Source organism: Panthera leo, chromosome D2 (genome assembly GCF_018350215.1).
Source record: "Panthera leo isolate Ple1 chromosome D2, P.leo_Ple1_pat1.1, whole genome shotgun sequence".
In the NCBI taxonomy this organism is placed as follows: Eukaryota; Metazoa; Chordata; class Mammalia; order Carnivora; family Felidae; genus Panthera; species Panthera leo.
In genome coordinates this window covers 7,986,998-8,004,457 of record NC_056689.1, presented here as the reverse complement: position 1 = coordinate 8,004,457, position 17,460 = coordinate 7,986,998, and the positions used below count along the sequence as shown (strand labels likewise).

The window sequence follows — 17,460 nt, the reverse complement described above, 5'->3', positions numbered from 1 at the left end:
TAATGAACGGTGAGATCGTGACCTCAAGCTGAAATCAAGAGTCTGACGATTAACCGACTGAGCCACCCAGGTGCCCCTTAAAATTATTTTATATCCAAAACAATAAACGGAAAGATTATTGATGCGAATATATTTCTAAAATCAAAATTACAGAAAGAATCACCGTATCCCAAAGCATTATAGAGAACCGTGTGTGAGAGAAGAAATTAATTTTGGAAAAATAAACGGATAATTCTTTAAATCTAGAACTACTTATTATCTTGTCCCATCATAGAAATGATTTCGTTGTAAATTACTTGAGGGGCATCCATGGCCCAGATAAAGTCCAAGTGATTGTAAGGAGGAATCTTCCTGTGGTAAATGAGATTGGGGAGTTTGGAAAGCAGAAGGTCGACATCTTCAGGGTCTGCCAACAAGTCATTGCCACCATTCCACACCGCAATCGGGACGTGCATGTCCGTCAGGTTGTAGTAGGGGGGTGTGGGCTAAAATGCAAGACAGAAAGAATCTCAGTTTTGTAGGTAGCTGCACTTTAAATATTTATTCCTTGGCTAAATTAATATATATTTACATATTTAATATATAATAATATATTTATATATTATTTAATATATAATATACATATGTGTGTGTATATGTGTATACACACACATACATATATATATGTATATATATACATATATATAAATATACATACATAGATATGTATATATATATATATGTATATATATATATAGATACATATATATACATATATCTATATATATATGTAACATTAGCCAGCCTAGATATTTTATTGAAGTATAATTGACTTAGAACATTATATTAATTTCAGGTGTACAACATAATGATTTAAAATATGCACATATCATGAAATGGTTGCCACAATAAGCGTAGTTAATGTCCACCACCACACATAGTCGCAATTTATTTTCTTGTGATGAGTATTTTCAAGATCTACTTTCTTGGCAACTTTCAAAACACGCAATACGGTATTGTTCGTTATAGTCACCATGCTGTACGTGACACCCTCAGGACTTACTTGCTGTATGAACTGGGAGTTTGTACCTTTTGACCACCGTCAGCCATTTTACCAACCCTGTACCCCTCACCTCTGCCAACTACCAATTGTTCTCCGTATCTATGAACTCAGCTGTTGTTTTTGTTTTTAGATCCCACATGGAAGTGAGATTATACACTATGTATCCTCCTCTGTCTGACTTAGTTGACTTAGTATCAAGCCCTCAAGTTTCATCCATGTTTTGCAAATGGCATGACCTAGTTTTTTAAGAAGATTCTTAACAGCCATTGCTCAGAGAAAGTCACCCTCATCCACAACGCAAAGTAGATGCAATATGTTTTAGGTCAGTGCTTCTTAAACTCTGACAGGCCTGTAAATCACCTGTGGGTCTTGTTAATATGAAGATTCTGATCTGGGGGAAGGGCCAGGATTCTGCATTCCTAGGTGATGCTGGCACTGTTGGTCCTGGACCATGGCCTTGAATAGCAAGGCTTTAGATAACAATTCTTACAAATTAAAAATTTAGATTTCTACCCAAGCGAAAGGAAGTGGATTTGACTGGATTCTAACTGTAATTGACTGTTTCTACCCAGACCCTCTAAAATATGATCTTGAAATGTCTTGAGTCATTTATTTTGGCTTCGTATTGATGTATCAGTAGGGTCAGTGGGTAGGTCAGTCAGTTCAGTGAAGGGGTTGTATTTGTTGAATACTTACCTGATTTTTCTAAATATTGGATCAAATTGTGATAAAAGCTATCATCAGCCCCATTTGCATTTCTAGAAAATCACCATTTACACACACATTTTAAAAAGGTTAATAAAGCAGGACAAGGAAATAAGCAAACCATTACCAATTTCACCACTATCAACAGAGAATTTTGTTGGTTTTTTCCGATCATGTTCTCAAGAATACTATCCAATATACTAAATTTTTCTATATTCTCACCTTACAGAATAGCCAACTTGTCATAGCAAAATAACGAATCATATAGAATTGTTCACAGTATTTTAACACTTTATTATAGTGAAGAAAAGAGTAGTATAGAGAATATCCGTAATAATAAACCTACTTTCCTTTATTCATGTTCCACTGTTCAAAGGGTATATTAGATGCTGGCTTCTGGCTCTTAAATTAGTGTCACTGCCTCAGTGGAAGACCATCCTGTGCTATTTCGGGCTTGGCTGGGAGGGCAGGGTGCACTTGGGACTTGGTGTTCCAGGTCCTCCCAGATGGGTGCCTGGGACTGCTGGTAGGCACAGCCCAGTAGAAAGGTAGATGCAAAGCAAGTCTGTGTTGTGGGGCCTTGTGGAGGTGATGGTCGGGGAAAAGGCATCTCAACAATGCTTGATCTGATGGTGTTGTGTGAAAACCCTCTTTAAGACATCGAAAATGGCACAAAAGCAGGAGGCATCGTCTCTACACATACGATATTGTGGTGAAGAGATAGAAATCCCTTCTAAACATTGAGTCATGGAAGCAGATGGAAATCGGGAGGCTCCCCACCAATACTTGGGTAGAAAATTTGGGGTGGGGTCAGAAGGAAGGGGAGAGGATTACCAAAACTGCAGGGTGGCTCTCCTGTTCAAATTTGGCCAGTGATGGTCTGAGGGTGCACCCTGCGCTGAGGGCTGGAAGACATTGTCTGATTCCACATCTGGGTGGAGAGACGAAGAAATTCCTATCTGAACGCCTACGGGCCCCAGATAGGATGAACTCCAAAGCCTGGCTTCTCTGTGCTGCAGTGAGTGCAAGGGGTGGCCAGTGTGCCTGCCTTTAGACAAAGCCCCTGCCTGCTGACAGGTATCTCAGCCTTGACCTGCCAACATGCCACCCTAACATCTTATATCTGGAATGTGGTGGAATCGCTTCTCTGGCTTTCGACAAAGGAAAGGGTGTTGTGTAAGAAGACCAGAGATTTCAGCTTTATCTCACAAGCCGTTCCAATTATTGGCTTGTCATATCAGAGAATTGCATTTCCGGAAGGAGGGAACCGTGTGCTGGGGTGTAGGATCCAGGGCAAGTCTGTGCAAGAGGGTGAGGGGTGATGCGTTCTAGAACGTTCCTCGCACGTGGTGGTGCGGTACCCTGAGTGCGGCCACTGGAGCAGGAGTTCACGGCGTGATGTCTGGTCTGATGACAGGATTCTAAGGAAATTATCGTCTACTTTCTAATTTCCTGAAGGATGAGTCTGGGCACTAACATTCCTTTGGAAAGTGTATGCATGATTATTGTAATTTCATCTCAAACCTTTTATATCTTTGTCTTTCAAAATGTGAATAATTTTAACTTCAAGAAGCTTACCTGATGAAAGTGAATCATGTTCTGAACCGGACTTCCCCAGTCAAAAGCTTGGAATTTCCCAGACTTGACAGCCTGATGGAGAGAAATTAAGAATACAAAGAAATAAAAACTCTCCTCACTGTGTGAAAATCAAAGCTTTCTAGGAAGTTTACTTCCAATGTAAACAGTTATTGAAAAACATTCTTCTCCTTCCAAAAAACCAAGACTGTTCATCATCTAGGACAAGATATCTATGCAAATTTAAATGTAGCTTTGCTTGAAATATTTTTTTCTTGCATGCCACGTCCTAAAAATCATTCATTTCTTTGCTCCCAAAAGTGATTGTTTTCAGAGGATTTCCATTCACATGGATTGATAGCTATTATCAGCAACTAGCAACATGGCAGAAAAATTCCCTTCCAGGAGCATTTGGCAGACTATCTTAAGAGTGTGCTTTAGGGGGCGTCTGGGTGGCTCAGTCGGTTAAGCGTCTGACTTCGGCTCAGGTCATGATCTCGTGGCTTGTGGGTTTGAGACCCATCAGGCTCTGTGCGGACAGATCAGAGCCTGGAGCCTGCTTTGGATTCTGTGTCTCCCCTTCTCTCTGCCCCTCCTTTGCCCATGCTCTGTGTCTCTGTCTCAAAAATAAAAATAAACACTAAAAAAAAAAAAAAAAAAGAATGTGCTTTGGGTAAAGTGCCAGGGGTTCAGGCACACAACAGAAGTTTTAATAGTATTTGAGAAATGATACCTGGGACCAGTGGAGGACGTTTTGAACCGACGTTCCTGCTGGATTATGTGACAGATACACATCCAAGCGACTCTAGAAAGCAAACACAGACACACAGACACCGATGTATATTTGGTTTCTTAAAAATAGCCTAAGACTGAAATTGTTCTGATCCAGGTCAGGTGTTTAAGGGCAGGGTTTACCCGAAAGATAGGAGCAACACGGCTGTATGCCAGTTTAGAGTTTGCAAGGGGCAATTGCAGGAGCCAGTTTGTTTGGTCAGTGGCTACTCCATGAGAAGACTTCCCAAGAAGTTTCCAGAAATGGCCAATGTCACATGGTTTGTATCAGGGTGGAGCCAGGGACTTTAATCTAGCTCTCTAACTTCTCAGCTCTTCATTCTTCCCTACCCGGTTCCGGAGTGCAGTAAATGTAACGTCCATACACAAGCCTCTTGCTCTACAGACCTATATATGTATATATATCTAGACGTATGTATGTATACGCCATATATGCGATAGTCAGTATACATATATGGCACATTTATAATCTCTATGCCATCCTGCTGTCTTATCAGTGTCCTTGGTCAGACCCCGGACGACAAACTGAAATCCCCATCTCATCTTGCATAGATTAGTTCACAGTGGGTCTTAATTCCACTGTATCGAAGACCATGGATAGGATCAAACAAATTGACCATCTTCATAGGGGAATGAAGTATCTCTTCACATAATTTTCATGCAGAGGATGAACTCTCTAATTGCCTCCTCATGTATCTATTGTATTATTATTTTTCTCATAAGGCTTTTATGGATGGAACCCAGTAATTTAGTCTGCCTTTTCTTGGTGTGGTAAAGGTAGACTACTCTGTCGAGCTCCACGTACAAAATGGCAGACATTCCCAGAGCCAAAGAGAGTGACTCCCTTCCAAGGGAGAAGGATGAGACTTTTATTTACCATCAAAAATAGGAACTAAGGAAAGTTCCCTTTGTTCGTATATATTTTAAAATATCTACAGATTCTGACAAACATTGAGAAAAAGACCTGAATGTCCTTGATTTCCATGAGGGAGGGAACATATCTGTCTTTTCACCATTGTGTTCCCAGTAGCTACAACCCTTAGTAGTGCCTCCAATAAAGGTTGTTTAGTGAGTAGGTACCTGTAGGTAGAATTATATCGTTTTATCAGTGCACTTGGTGTTTTTGTTTTTTTTTTTTTTTAGGTGCTCAAGGGTATGTAACTAAACTGACAATTTTGAGTGAGGATAATTGTCGATATATAATAGTATCACTAGCAAAACGTGCTATTGCTATGAGTGATGTGCTTTGAACTATGTTCTGTATGTCTTACACATATTAGTTCATTTAATCTCCACAATGGTACATTTTGTGGAAAAGCAAACCAAGAAAATGAGTGTAAGTCAGCTCCAAAAACAGGATTTGAATTTAGCCTCTCAGCTTGACTCTGTACTCTTAACTACTTTTGATTCTGCATTTTGCAGTCTTAAAACACCAATCCGGGGCACATGGTTGGCTCAGTCAGTTAAGCATTGGACTGTTGATTTCAGTCAGGTCATGATCTCACGGTTCGTGAGTTCGAGCCCGCATTGGATTCTCTCTTTCCCTCTCTCTCTGCCCTTTCCCCACTCATGCTCTCCCTCTCTCTCTCTCTCTCTCTCTCTCTCTCTCAAAATAAATAAACTCTAAAACCCCTACCCAAGGCAAAGCAAGTGAAATAGCAGATAAAGAGTGTGGACGAGCGCTAACATAATTTCTCTGAAATGAGTTTTGTTGTTGTTGTTGTTGTTGTTAAAGTTTATTTATTGAGCCCCAACATGGGGCTCGATCCCATGAACTGTTGTATCATGACCTGAATGGAAATCAAGAGCCAGACGCTCAACCCCCTGAGCCACCCAGGTGCCCTAGCATTAAGAATATTTATAAAGAACATTTATTCAAAGCTTAGGCATTGTTTTCCTACAGAGAAGCCTGCCAAAACATATGGCTCAATGCCTCCCCTCACAGAATTTAAATATGATGCCAATTATTTAGGTGGTCAAAAGTGAGTAGTGCTCACCATCTACTATTTTTTCTACCTGCTGTTTACTTTAGAAGGCCCTTGGGTGACAGCAGGGAGCTGAAGGGAACAAAACTGGGAGCAACGGTGTGACTTCCCTTGGGCTGAGCTACATGGCCTAGACACAGTTCTGAAGCTATTCTAGCTGTTTCAGTGATCATTTCTTTAAAAAAAATTTTTTTGTGTAATGTTTATTTTTAAGAGAGCGAGAGAGACAGAGCGCAAGCAGGGGAGGGGCAGAGAGAGAGAAGGAGACACAGAATCCAAAGCAAGCTTCAGGTTCTGAGCTGTCAGCACAGAGCCCGACACGAGGCTCGAACCCACGGACCGCGAGATCATGACCTGAGCCAAAGTCGGACGCATAACCGACTGAGCCCCCCAGGCGCCCCTGAATGATCCTTTCTAAGTGATGGTAGGACAAGTCATCAAAGTGTTGCTCAAAATCTTCAGAATAGAAATGTCAATGCAAAAAAAAAAAAAAAAGAAAGAAAAAAAAAAGAAATGTCAATGCATACAAACCATATTCAAGTTACTAGTGTCAAATCCACAAATGATAAATAAGGTGTTGCTACAGAGGAGGTCCACCATCTCGCGGGAGCACACTTCAGTGGCAAGAAATTGATCAAAAAAGTGGTGTGGGTAGAATATTTTGTTCCCGAATATCATCTGAAAAACAAAAGCATCGTTAGAAGTTTCCAAAAATTAAGCTGCAGAAAAGACGCATTAATTTGTCTTGTTTCCTGGTATAGGTGTGACTAGGCTGATGGGATTTTCATCTTATGTTGTTTTAGGAATCTTGAAAACTTTTTCTCACTTTATTCCCACAACATAGTTGTGGAGGGGATAGGGCCGATGCTCCATACTGAGTATTTATGGTTCCACCGAGAAATGTACTGGCTGCTGAGAAGTATAAGACACAAAGAATTATAGTCTAGTTGGGCTACTAAGCGTTATGAAATAAGATCACAAAACAATGTGGCAGAATGTCATAATTAAGTGCCGAGATACGTGATTTCAGCAATAAAACATGAAAAGATCAGGAGCGGAAATGGTGACTCAGCCGTATTTTCAGCAAAGCCTTTGGAAAGACAACGAAGCCAGGACTGCATGGGTTGAAAGACAATTGAAAGATTTGCTTCAAGTCTTCTTGAGGAAAGAAGAAGGCTGCATGAGGAAACAGGAGGCTAATAAAGAGGCAGGGGCTTGTGCTAAGTAGAACCGGATTATAGCTAGAAACCTGACCCAAGCCTCAAGCCCCTGACTTAAGGTCTAATGCTTTTTATTATTATTTTAAAACCATCTGTCCACATCGCCTATCAGAGCCTCAGAGCACAAGGAGGTAATAAATATCTGCATCAACACAGCCAGTAATTATACTCAAGTTCATTACGATTTTTCACATTCTGAATAGAAGCTTTACAAATGTAGTTTGGAGGTAAAGTCTCTTAAGCTTGCGACACACACACACATGTTCGTTCGGAGTGAAAAGAAATGAATAGTACCAAACCGCAGGAGGAAATAGCAGCATGACTTTTTACAGCCTGATGTAAAACTGTTCTAAAGGATGTTGTGTCTGCCTATGTGAGCGTTGGTTTCTGCACGGGGGAGAAGGAGGGGATTAAGTGTAGGAAGAACAAAGATTACGAATTCCCTCCCCTGTAGGCGCCTATACAAGGCACTTCCGGCTTATTGCGACCCATGCTCCAGTCCTCTGGAACCCCATTAAAGGAGGAAACTCTTAGGAAAAGCGTTGGAAAGCCAAGGGCATTTGATGAAGGGCCTCAAGGTCCTGGCCTCGCCAAGCCTTGCCTTCTTCCGCTCTTCTTCCTTTTCCCTCCCCTTCTCTTTGTTTTCTCCCCTTTCTCTTCCTGGTTTTCTCCACGATGGGTAGTTTACGCTTCTTCTTTTGACTATGTGGTTTTGTTCTTATTTCCCCTCCCCGCTCTGGTGTGGAATCGCGGCTTTCACACAGGTTGAAGGAAACCGAACGTCTGTGAGGGAGCACCCACACTCCCGGAGTTGCTAACCCTCGGAAAGTAACGGAACACGAGGAAACAAACGGGGATCTCAGCGGCTCAACGGGGACTCAACTGAGGTCGGTGCTAGCCGAGAAATAATACACGTGCGCGCGCAAGGACTAAACCACGTGTGCGCACAAGGAATAAAACGCGCATGCGTCCCTCCCCAGTCCTGGGTGAAAACGTGATTGGACACCACCCCAGGTGATTTTGTTCTGTCTGCATCACTCTGAAACCCAGGGGCGATTTGTTATCTTAGATTCAATTAAAGAGAATCACATACCTTGAAGAGGAACGACGGAAGAAGCATGAGCTTGTTTAACAGGGTCTTGGTGTACTTGACAGTGGCCACGGGAGCCAGCGCATAAAAAGTTTTTATTTTCTTAGCCAGCTTGGGATTGGTAGAGAAGGCAATAAAACCTGAAATAGAACAAGGAACCGAAGAAGGCCCACGCGCGTGTGTGCCCGCGTGTGTGCGCGTGTGTTACAAGCGGGACATTATTTTGGATTTACTCCAAGTGCCATTTGCTAAGAGCGACAACCTGAGACACTGACCATCTCTGCTTGCTCAGAGCGATCAGATTTTCATAGATTTGTTTTCTTCTCATAGACTGTCTGGGAACGTGAGGCTAGAACTTTTCAAAAGTCATACTAAATTCTTTTATCTGACTTCCGAAAATAGGCTAACTTTAGGTTAATCAAATGGTGACAAGAGCAATGTATACATGAGTTCAAATTCATGTCATCTCAGGGAGATCATTAGCATTGCAGATGAGTAGGGTATGTAAGTGGGAAGATGAAAAGCACAGGTCTGAAATCTGACCAAACAGGATTTGAATCCCAGTTCTGTGGTTTACTGGCTTTGTGACCTTGGAGGAGTCACCTAAAACTAAGAGCCTCCGTTTTCTCATCTGAAATATGGGGATAATAATGAGTGCTTCATCAGGTTTTTTAGGAACCAAGTGAGGTGAATTATAGAAGGTATTTACCAGGACACGAGGCATATCGTAAATGCTGGACAAGTGAGTAGCCAAGATAATTCAAACGTCTACACACGGTAAATATACTCAGCTCCTGTCTGTAATTAACTGATTTTATGAACTGTGGCATATTGGTAGACTAGGATGTGACCAAATAGTTATTGAGCTAAATTCTATACAGTCAAACTACATAGGATAATCTCTCCCCACAGTTAATAATGGGGTTTTTTAGACACAAGAATAGCCTGAAAAAAAAAAGTTTCAAATGTAGACACTTGACGTCACCTATGTAATATACAGCCTAATTTTACTTGAGGAAGAATGGTATTTCAAGAAGACTACATTTATTACGGGATTCTTTACTTGATTGCCTAACTCTGCAGATTACAACCAGCATATCACCCAGAGAAAGCAAGAATCACACGTGAAGAACCCGCGTGGGTATCAGTAGGTCCCCACACTGTCAAGACAGGTGACTTCTCAGAATACACTTGCTGGCTCAGAATGAACAATCCTATTTTACGCACAATTCTAACAAGGGTGCTTATCTAACTTCCCAGTACACAGAAGATTAGAAACACCTTCCAGAAGAATAGGAGTGGGGTGACAGCAATGATAAGATATCCATTTGTAAGAAAGAAGAATGATCCCATTTAATTCAGTTGACTCCAAAGAGTGGTCATTGGGAGTTATTTAGTGTCAGTCCTATCTCAACAAATCCCAAGGACACTGTTGCAGTGTATCTCAAGGCAATAATTTTATGACCCAAGATCATCGAAAAAAGGTTAAACTCTGTTCGGTGTGTACTATTTGGTAATCTAGAGCACCTGCCACTCTTTGACAGAGGAGTGTGAGTCGATTATGGGCCATGTGGGACTGATGCTGTGCTGCCCTGCCTGGATTCCTTACACGTCTGAGGCATTTATTCAACCCCAGCCGCTCCTCTCTGATTTTGCTTTTGCTCGACAATCCAAGGTTCTCAAAGAATTCAACAGAATCTCTTCCCAGGGCAGCCTGCATTGGATGGCTAGCCAACAGGTGGGTAAAAAGGCCCAGCCACCTAGTCTCGCTCAAAGACTCTGAAAAGCCATCCCAGACAGAGTGCGCTGAGGACTTTTTGGGGACTGCATCACGTCCCAGCTTCTTCCCCTGCTACGCCCGCCTTTCTGGCCTTCGCTCAAGCAGTGTGTATGTACACGTCCTGAATCCGAATCCTCATCTCCTTGGAAACATGATGTATGCCACAATGACAAAGGACACCCGGAAGCTCTTCTTCAGACCTCTTTCTCTGTCTCAAATTCTCTAGGGGAGATCCGTGCTGTAGGAGAGCAAGCGGTCGAAAGAGGATTCCCATGAGCACCCACCACCAACTTCATCGACTTCCTCGCATCTGTGTCTAGACACGGACGTTCCGATCGCTTCGAATCATGGCACGGGCTCAGGCCATCAGCCGAGAGTGGGGACTAGCGTAAAAACACACTGTTATTCCGCCCCCTTTCGCTTCCACCCTTTCCCTTCCCTGTCTGGCTTTCTCTCATGTGCTCTTGAACTCACTAGATGCTCACTTCCCAGCCACTCCTCTGAGGTTGCTCTTAGGAAGGTCACCTCTCCTGCTGCCAAGTGCAATGGTCCCTTCTCAGACTTCATTTCACCTGACTCCTCAACAGCCTCTTCCACGGTTGACCACCTTCTCCTTAAAACACATTCTCCTCTTGACTTCCAGAACACCAGGCACTCCTGGCTTCCCTCCGGGCTCTGTCACCATCACTTCCCAGGATCATTGTCTGGTTCCCTCTCATCTTCCGGATTAAGAGCGACCCAGGCCTTAGTCAGGGGACACCTCCTCTTTCCTGTCTGACCTCACTCCTTTGCATCCTGTCTCACGTACATTTTGTGTTTTCAGTCCAGTCCTCTCCCCTGAACCCCAGGTTTGTATCATTACTCGACTGCTTGGCCCTGCACTGAAATCTCCGACAGGTATCTAAGAGTCAGCAGCTAGAGAATGCAGCCCCTGTTCCCTGGTGCCAGCTACACAATGCATTGCCCTGCTGCCATTCCTTGAACACGCTGCAGCCTCAGAGCCTTTGCTCTTGTCCTCCTTTCCTCCCGGAACATCAGTCTTTCAGGTATACACACGGCTCAGACCCTGACCTCCTTCGTGCCTTTACTCCGAGAGTGCTGGTGGTTTTCTCTAAACTCGCTGAGTTCCCTCTAACGCTCCCTGAGAGGCTTTCCCGATTTATTTGTTTCCCGTAACATTACTATTACCTACCTACTCTCTTAAAAAGAATTTTTTTTAAGTTTATTTATTTTCAGAGAGAGCATGAGCAGGGGAGGGGCAAAGAGAGAGGGAGAGAGAGAGAATCCCAAGCAGGCTCCATGCTGTCATCACGGAGCCCGTCGTGGGGGCTCAGACTCACAAACCGGGAGATCATGACCTGAGCGGAAGTCAAGAGTCTGACGCTGAACCTACTGAGCCACTCAGGCATTCCTATTTTACTTTTTCGATCCTTGTTACCTTCTCTGCTTCCCCACTAGAGTATATGCAGTACAAAGATGGAAATTTTAATGTACTTCATTTATTGCTGTATTCTTAGGACACATGGCTGGTGCTCCATAAATGCGGTTGAATGGATGGAGTAAGTTCAGTCCAGAGGCTGTGCGAAGCCATGTCTCTGAGCGTGGGCTTGGCCGTCAGATGGCCCGAGCTAGTATCTGAGTCACCCTCTGTGCTGCACCTGTGTTATGTGTGCACAAATGATTTACCCTCCTGTTTTGCTTCCCCATATATACGATAGGAATGATGATTGTCCCCATGTCACTGGGTTGTTGTGGCCATTACATCACAGAATGAATGGAAAACGATCAGCAAATGGCCAATATGCCTGCCCCACCGCTGGAAGGAGGTCTATAAGAACCCTTTTACCTACCAATCGTGGTGCCCTGGGAATGGCCAACGTAACGGAGCTGATCCTGTCCAGTTTTCTTTAAAATGAAGTCAATTGTGGCTGGAAGGTCGTATTTAGCCATTTCATCAAAGCTGCAAGGAAAAAAATAAAAATAAAACGACATGCATTTCCTTGCTATAATTTCTAAGAGTCGAGCATATTTATAGCTAAGCCTCTCTTAGAGAAACAGAAAACTAGGTTCTCTAAGCATTGCTGCTGATCGACCATTAGCTAATGCTGATAGACCATTAGCATTAGGTGCTTTGGAGGGGCGGCTTCTTATAAACAGATGGCATCATTTCTGAGGCACAGCGTTACAGCTGCAGTTTAATCCAAACAAGGTAGCATCTGCAGATGGGGATTATTCCTATACCTAAAAATGAAAGTCAGATTTAATAATCTTTTGTATGCAGTGTTCTAGTGCCTGATCAGGTGAATCGTGTCTCCCTCTATTTCACTCTCCACGGATGAGCCAGGGTGAGCTTTTGAAAATGCAGATGGGGAGGGGCGCCTGGGTGGCTCAGTCGGTTAAGCGTCCCACTCCGGCTCAGGTCATGATCCCGTGGTTCATGAGTTTGAGCCCCACTTAGGGCTCTGTGCTGACAGCTGGGAGCCTGGAGCCTGCTTCGGATTCTGTGTCTCCCTCTCTCTCTGCCCCTGGCCCCTGCTCATGCTCTCTCTCTCTCTCTCTCTCTCTCAAAAATAAACATTTAAAAAAGAAAAGGAAATGCAAACGGAGATTATGCCACTCTGTTGTTGGAGACTTTCTGATGGCTTCTCATTGCACTCAGACGAGTTCCCAGGCCCTCAGCGTGACCCTTGTAGCTGGCCTGACCCGGCCCTCGTCAGCATCTGTCATCTCTCGTCCTGTCTCTCTTCCTCATCACTCAGGAGTCACGGGCTTCCTCTCAGGCCCTGGAACCCTCAGAGCACTTCTGTGCCTCAGCATCATCACAGAAATCTCTGCTGTTTCCCCTTTTACCTGCAATTTCCAGGGACGAGGCCCTAGAGGGCCGGAGATCAGAAACCTGTGCAAATCTTTCCACAGTGTCCCCGATCTTTACTCTCTCCCTCCCCCGCCTCGGCCTTGAATCTCCCAGGTTCTTGAATCTTCCACTGTGTTTTAACATCCTCCCGAATCTCTGCGGATGCTCCTTTGGGAATCTGATGAGGGCAGTGAATTTTCTTGTTTCAGGTTGCTTTGCTCATTCCATTTGGAAAAGCGTATTCAGGGAATCTGCGAATAATGGTGCTGAGATCTATAGAAAGTGTGGGGGGAAAGCTACCCTTGCAGGGCGGTGTATGGAAGAAACCAAAAAGGGATTAGGATACGAATGACTTGCTTTTATCCCACTTGGAGGATAACAGGTTAAAATAGGACTGGGTTGGGGGCGCCTGGGTGGCTCAGTCGGCTCAGGGTCCAACTTTGGCTCGGGTCATGATCTCGAGGTTCGTGGGTTCAAGACCCGTGTCGGACTCTGTGCTGACGGCTCGGAGCCTGGAGCCTGCTTCGGACTCTGTGTCTCCCTCTCCCTCTCTGCCCCTCCCCTACTCATGCTCTGTCTCTCTCTCCCTTCCTCTGTCTCTCAAAAAATAAATAAACACTTAAAAATTTGAAAAAACAATAGGACTGGGTTGGAATACACACGCACGCGACCACCCATGCTTTCTAAACTCAGTATTTATTTTTAATTGTCCCTTTTCTTTACCTGAAAGCCCAGAATTCAACTGAGTCTGGCGAGTAGTATAGGTTTCTCCTGGCCCAGGTGTTCCCCCTGCTGTTCCCCAGCCACACGTCATAACCAGCATCGGCCAGAAGGAAGGCCAGGCTGTTGTTGGGAAGGTTGGAAATCCAGTTTGTGGCTGACGCGAGCAAACCGTGCTGCAAAAACACAACAGGTCTCCGGCCTGAGGGAGAAAAGTGTATTCAAGCTTTATAAACTCATCCCTTATTCTCAGATAAACACGAAGACAGAACTAGGCTTTCGTAGGACTAGAATGCAATACGTTTGCTTGACTGAGTTGACCATTTGAATATATTATCTTAATCACGGTGTGACAGTTACTCAAGTGACAAGCCACATCGAATTGTGCACTTTAAATACGTGCCGTTTATTGGGTGCCAATTCCATCTCAAAAGCCATTGAAAAACTTGTATTCTGAGGAAATTCAGCATGTTGTTAATTTAAGTGGATTGTGAGTGGTAAAATGATAGATAGGTGATCTCGCTGAATTTTACTCCTTTTTGTGCTTCACAGTTTTCTTGCAATGAGAAAAAGATAAACTTTTGGCAGCAATAGCCAAAAAGATGACCTTTATCTGTTCAGGAAATGAGCCTCAAATCGTCTCGCACATTCTGGCTAACTTTTCTTGATCTCCAGGACTCAGCTTAGTTATTGTTTCTAGAGCAAGTTTTTTCTTGACTTCCGCTAGCCCAGTTAGGCACCTTTGCCAGAACGTCTAGTTTAATATTCTCTGTACATGTCTAGCACGTGTCACATATCATTGTAACCATCTGTCCATGTATCTATCTCATTGACTTGATGGTGATCTCTTTGAAGACCGGAGGTAAAGTTTCATCACTGTTACATTTCCAGAACAAGCAAGACTTATTAAGTCCTTAGGAGGAAAGGAAAGGAGGAAGGAGGGGAGGAAAGAATGAAAGGAAGAAAAGTGTGAGGGAAAGAGGAAGGGAGAAAAAGGGAGGGAGGCAGGGTTATACCTTTATTCTCTGAATTCTTCCTTCCGTAAGGGATTCTGTTGATCCCAAGAACGTAACCATCCTCAGTCACAACTTCATACTCTTCATTTGGGTATCCCCAGAAGGAGATCATCTGACTCTGGGGAGGAAAAACACAGCTTTAAGTTTTAGTTGACTTTTTAAACGCATCTGGTAAGCAGATATGGTTAGTTACTCTTGATCGGTCATGTCAAGGCTTCAACTCACCGTGATTCTAAGTCACGGTGGTAGCTCCTCGTTCTATAGGTTCCCTACCCCCCGCCCCCCAGTGACTTACGATATTCATAGTCACTTCAGGGTTTGTCGGGTGTAATTTTCCCAAGAAACCATGTGTGGTTCCAAGCGCAGATATCAAACTGGCCACTGTTAATAGCAACAGCATTTTGCTCTTGCCTGAAACAGAAGAATGACCCGTGCATGGTTAAACTATTACACTTTCTTCATACTTGTATTTTGTGCTAATTTTCTTTTCACGCAAACTAGAGAAAGGCTTGGGTTGGATTATATTCTGTTGGGCAATAAACTGGGACACGTGGATATCCGTGTTGCAATGCTTGACTTGATTCCTTTCAGAACATTTCCCACTCGGTTTTCCAGTCGTGTTGAGTAAACCTGAATTGATAAAAATGTCTTCTAATCGTCTGACATAAGATCCCATTCTTAGTATACCGCATGTTTAAGGCTTTTGTCAACTCATTTCGAGAGCCCAAGGTTGTGTGTGTGTTGTGTACACATTGGATTCTTCTAGATTCATCCTCAATATGACATGCATTCGAACTCATTGTGGCGTTTTGGATATTGTTTATAACAGCCACTCCATAAATATTTATTGATTTGGGGTAATTATGTGGATTTAAAAGCTGCCACCATCTACTCAGAGTGCTGCCATAACTAAAGTAGTATATACACTACTAATTGAAATGACTTAGGTAGGTCTTGATAAATTAACAACGTGTTGGAGGGTACAATATCTTTGGTTGCAAGGATCTAACAACAAAAAGGAAAATTAGTATCATGATTTGAAAAGAATTCTAGTGGCTGTCTCATTCAACCCCCTCGTATTTTACAGGTAAGATCTAACAACCCACTTCGCAGATAGGTTAACGATAATTTCAAGTGGATCAAATTAGGACGATCGTTTACGTGATCAGTCTTTCACATAATTGCTCTAACAAATTTGGCGAGCTTTTATTAGCTATTTTAAAAAGTCCAAAAACATATGTTAACCTCCATAATACGGCTGTAGCTTTTACGACAAAAGATTAATTCCTTTAATGTCTAGCTAGCTTCTAGGGGCGCCTGGGTGGCCCTGTCGGTTGAGCGTCCGACTTCGGCTCAGGTCATGATCTCGCGGTCTGTGAGTTCGAGCCCTGCCTCGGGCTCTGTGCTGACAGCTCAGAGCCTGGAGCCTGCTTTGGATTCTGTGTTTCCCTCTCTCTCTACCCCTCCCCTGCTCATGCTCTGTCTCTCTCTCTCTGTGTGTCAAAAATAAATAAACATAAAAAAAAATTTAATGTCTAGCTAGCTTTTATAAATCAGTAAGAAAAAAACCCAGCAAACCATTAACTATTGGTTTAGCACATGAAAAAGTTTTCCTGGAGAGAAAAGTGGCCTAAAACTCTACAACTTAAACACATTTGCAAATATTTTCAATTACATTATAATTAATGAAATGTAAATTAAAACTATCATGTTATAACACCTATCAAACAAAGTCTGATAATTCATAATGATGGCAAAGTTGGGTGAAACAGACACTTAAATGCTGTTTGTAGGAGTATAAGCTTTTGCGAGGTCTTTCAAGAGGAAGCTGGCAATATTCCTGAAAATTTAACCCTTCTGTTCTACATTTAGATTTTAACTCAGCTGTAATCACGAATGTGTCTAAAACCATATGGACGAGAATGTTCACTACAACACTGTTTATAATGGGGAAGATTGGGAATGACCTAAATGCCTATCAGTAGAGAACATAATAATCTTATAAATTGTTGTAAAAACAGAATGTCATGCATATTGCTCAAAGAAAAAAGTGAGATGCAATTCAAAACCACAAAGAAGGGGCGCCTGGGTGGCTCAGTCGGTTAAGCGTCTGACTTCGACTCAGGTCACGATCTCGCGGTCCGTGAGTCGGGCTCTGGGCTGATGGCTGATGGCTCAGAGCCTGGAGCCTGCTTCCGATTCTGTGTCTCCCTCTCTCTCTGCCCCTCCCTTGCTTGCACTCTGTCTCTCTCTCTCTCTCTCTCTCTCTCTCAAAAATAAATAAACATAAATTTTTTTTTTAAAGTTCAAACTCACAGCTATAAAATCATTAAGTCCTGGGGATATAATGTACAGCATGGAGATTATAGTTAATAGTAATATTGTATTGTCTTCTTTAAAGTTGCTAAGAGAGTAGGCCTTAAAAACTTTCATCACAATAAAAAATAAATCTGTAATGATGTATCGTGATGGATGTTAACCTGACTTATTGTTGCAATCACTTGGCAATATACAGGAATATTGAATCATTAATGTATGCTTGAAACTGATATAATGTTATATATCAATCATATTTAAATTAAAAAATAAAAAGAAGAAATACTATAACATTCTCTCCCCCCAAAGAGGAAAAGGAAGGAGATACATGCGTATTTATTTGAAAAGTTATCTCAGATGGATTG

General features: G+C 42.8%; 1 protein-coding gene across 2 annotated transcripts; it reads right to left on the bottom strand.

Annotated features, from left to right (window-relative positions):
* Nucleotides 1–248: 248 nt before the first annotated feature.
* Nucleotides 249–15,197, bottom strand: LIPF (lipase F, gastric type). Of its 2 annotated transcripts, none has more exons than XM_042908555.1 (9): nucleotides 15,075–15,197; nucleotides 14,780–14,897; nucleotides 13,767–13,965; nucleotides 12,040–12,149; nucleotides 8,413–8,549; nucleotides 6,631–6,777; nucleotides 4,056–4,127; nucleotides 3,326–3,397; nucleotides 249–485 (listed from the first exon to the last, which is right to left on the bottom strand). In XM_042908555.1, exons 1-9 carry the CDS (start codon nucleotides 15,177–15,179, stop codon nucleotides 249–251), a joined length of 1,197 nt encoding a protein of 398 aa, XP_042764489.1. In that variant the 5' UTR covers nucleotides 15,180–15,197. The 2 variants fall into 2 exon arrangements, with proteins under 2 accessions (XP_042764489.1, XP_042764490.1); XM_042908556.1 differs by having other exon boundaries at nucleotides 13,767–13,869; nucleotides 14,783–14,897.
* Nucleotides 15,198–17,460: the final 2,263 nt, after the last annotated feature.